General features: G+C 49.9%; 1 protein-coding gene across 1 annotated transcript; it reads right to left on the bottom strand.

Moving 5' to 3' along the window:
* Positions 1 to 1,843: 1,843 nt before the first annotated feature.
* On the bottom strand, positions 1,844 to 2,437 carry D7B24_004741 (uncharacterized protein; the record flags this gene model as incomplete). The annotated part of the gene is made up of 3 exons (XM_028638907.1): positions 1,844 to 2,005; positions 2,076 to 2,139; positions 2,355 to 2,437. The coding sequence occupies 3 exons, from the start codon at positions 2,435 to 2,437 to the stop codon at positions 1,844 to 1,846; spliced, it is 309 nt and encodes a 102-aa protein (XP_028490165.1).
* Between the last annotated feature and the right edge of the window lie 218 nt (positions 2,438 to 2,655).

Genomic DNA, 2,655 nt, shown 5'->3' on the forward strand with positions numbered 1-2,655 from the left:
TGGGCCTTCATCTATCTTTGTGTTGGTTCGAAGACACTCCTGTAACCAGTCGTAACTGACTATGTGGACACCTTTCCAATTTTTGCGGGAAATGTACCTCGTGAAGCCTTCTTCATCTGAAAGTTCGCTCTGCGAAGTCACCAGATGCGTGAGCAAAGGGTCTTCGAGGTCATGGATATATTGGCCGTGAAGGTCTTCTATCTGACGTCTGATCCAACTGAAATCACTCCAAACCGATTTCAGTGGATAATTTCTGGTGAATGAGATAGAGCATGCGATCAAAGCGCGAGCGCGGCCCATGGTTGGATGTAGTTGAAGTTGGGATTTGGTACTGTACGCTTTCTCGAAGAACGACGAGCCACGACCGGTGAAAGAGCCAATGCAGCCGTCACTTTATACTTTGTGTGGGAATAAATCCCCAAATGGAATTGGTTTTTCAAGTCGCGAATGGCAACTGTGTTCTTTCTCCGTTCTGGTTTTGGGCGTGCCTGGTGAACCTGGCCAGAATAGCCCCTTGGCAGCGAGTAAGGGTCTACCGAGTGCAAAGCTGTGAGAGATTTGAAAATCCACGTTTGAACGAAGGCGATCTGATTTTCCCTATTTGAAAATGAACAATCATTTGATTCAACATCAGGACTGGTGGCACTGTTTCCGATTGCGGCGCCTCGGCGAAGGATGTGGTTCGTTCGCGAAAAGACTCCGCAGCGCAAAGTCAAGATTAAGTACTGAGAATAGACCTTTCCCGGCCCTCCTACCCTGTCACAGAAGTTTGCCTGACGGTCCTTATGCATGAGTGGCCTGACGCTTGAGTGACCCGATATTTAAGTGCTTATTATTGGTACAGAATGTTTTGTCAGCCGCGAACGTCCACTGCCGGTAGAGGCCAATGAATAGACAAGTTATTATGTTCCAAACCGAAAAAAGGAGACTGCATAGCTCCAGTAAAGAATGTCCCACTTCTCATAGACATGCAAAACCCTTGGTCAGTGATGATGTCTATCTTCAGCCTCGGCGTATGTACTGTAAACCTTTTCTCACTTGAAAATTTTCCATGGCGGCTTGCCCGCCTCGTTATATGTACCTATCAGCTTGAGTTTACAGATGTCGGCTTAAAGCCGCAAACCGATCTCTCACGTTAGAAATGCTGGCTAACCCTAGTCCCTACTAGTCCCGCAACAAACAAGAAGTGGTATTTTTAGTGATCCTAGCTGTGATGCATTGATATTCCCGGCTTTCAATTCGGTCCCTTGACACTGATCCTGGCTCTTGATTTCCCCGTGTTGATCGGTTGCACCGCCCTTGTAACGTTTTGTGTCTTTTTTCCTTTTCGATGGTTGATCTGACAATGGTTTGAGCTTGCTCAAGAAGTGGAAACCCGTTGTCTTGTTTGCCGTAAGAGCACCCAAGATCCGAACAGGAACAGCGGCTCCTAACAAACCCGCCCTCTCCCTGGACTTCACGGCGGTGTCGCGCTAGGTTTTTCTCTGGGCCAATAGATTTGGAACAATGAGAACGAGGAAAAGCCCCATCAATTCCACAAACGAGGTTATGAAGGTACAAGACAGATATTGATTGATCCGGCAGCAAGCGTTGAGAGCAGACGTCGAATGAGGCCGGCTAATGGATGTTTGATGGCGCGTCCAACGATAGTCCACCTTCTTGTATATCGGACTCGGGCGTTGTATGGGATCTCTCCAGGGAATGACCGGACCCAGTTGATTCTGGTTGTAATGACGAGTCCATTATGGGAGTCAAGGATGTCCTGTTGTACAATGAACGTACCGGTTGAGTATCTAGAAATAGGCCTGTCGATTTGGACAGAAGCGGCTGCGCACTCGGCCCGTTATATAGTCCTTCCGAGCGGCCCTCCAGCAGACCTGGAGGGATGAGGAGTAACGGCTGTATAGCTGATGGGGGACGCCGGTGCAAAGATGCACTCTCCGTTCATGTTGCTGCAGTTCTTACACCTCTTTTCGCTCCCAGACTGAGGCCCGCCACAGCGAATCTACCTTCAAGTCAGAGAGGCTGCGTAAAAAAGGGATGAGGCGTCGAGCATTCCTCTAGAACAGACTCACCTTCCTCTTGCGACAGCGTTTGCAGGCAACTGACGTCCGCTTATCCCGAGCGATCGCTACAACGCTAGATAGAGTAAAGCATGGAGGATCGTCTGACACAGTTGACAGAACAGGGCTGGGGTTGAGCCTGAAGACCTCTTGAGTAGGCTGTGCTGAGAGGCCACTAGGGCCCGGAATCAGGTATGGAGAAGGGTGTTGGAATGCAGAGCTAGACGTAAGTGGAAGCTCCGAGCCATCATTGGCTTGGGCGTCCCCAATAGCATCTTCCTCTGGACTGACTCTAAGACCACGTTCGACATGATCACCATAATCCTGAGATAAGGGATCTCTCTGACGCGGTAACCGGTTGTGTCGTTCTGCATTCCGAGCCTCTGGTTCATCGTCGAGGATCACCGCTAAACTGTAGCTGCGACGGGGGCAGGCCACTAGAGGCCACAGAGAATGGGTTTGCAGTCCGCCGTCGTCGATTTGGCTTTTTTCACTATTGTCATCTGGGAAAGGCCTGGAGTAGTTCTCCTCTGGGCCAGGATGTACAGTAGCCGAAATGAAGCCTTCCGACACGTTGGTGCAACGGGGTTGA

Source organism: Verticillium nonalfalfae (assembly GCF_003724135.2).
Source record: "Verticillium nonalfalfae strain VnAa140/NRRL 66861 chromosome Unknown scaffold_270, whole genome shotgun sequence".
Lineage (NCBI taxonomy): Eukaryota > Fungi > Ascomycota > Sordariomycetes > Glomerellales > Plectosphaerellaceae > Verticillium > Verticillium nonalfalfae.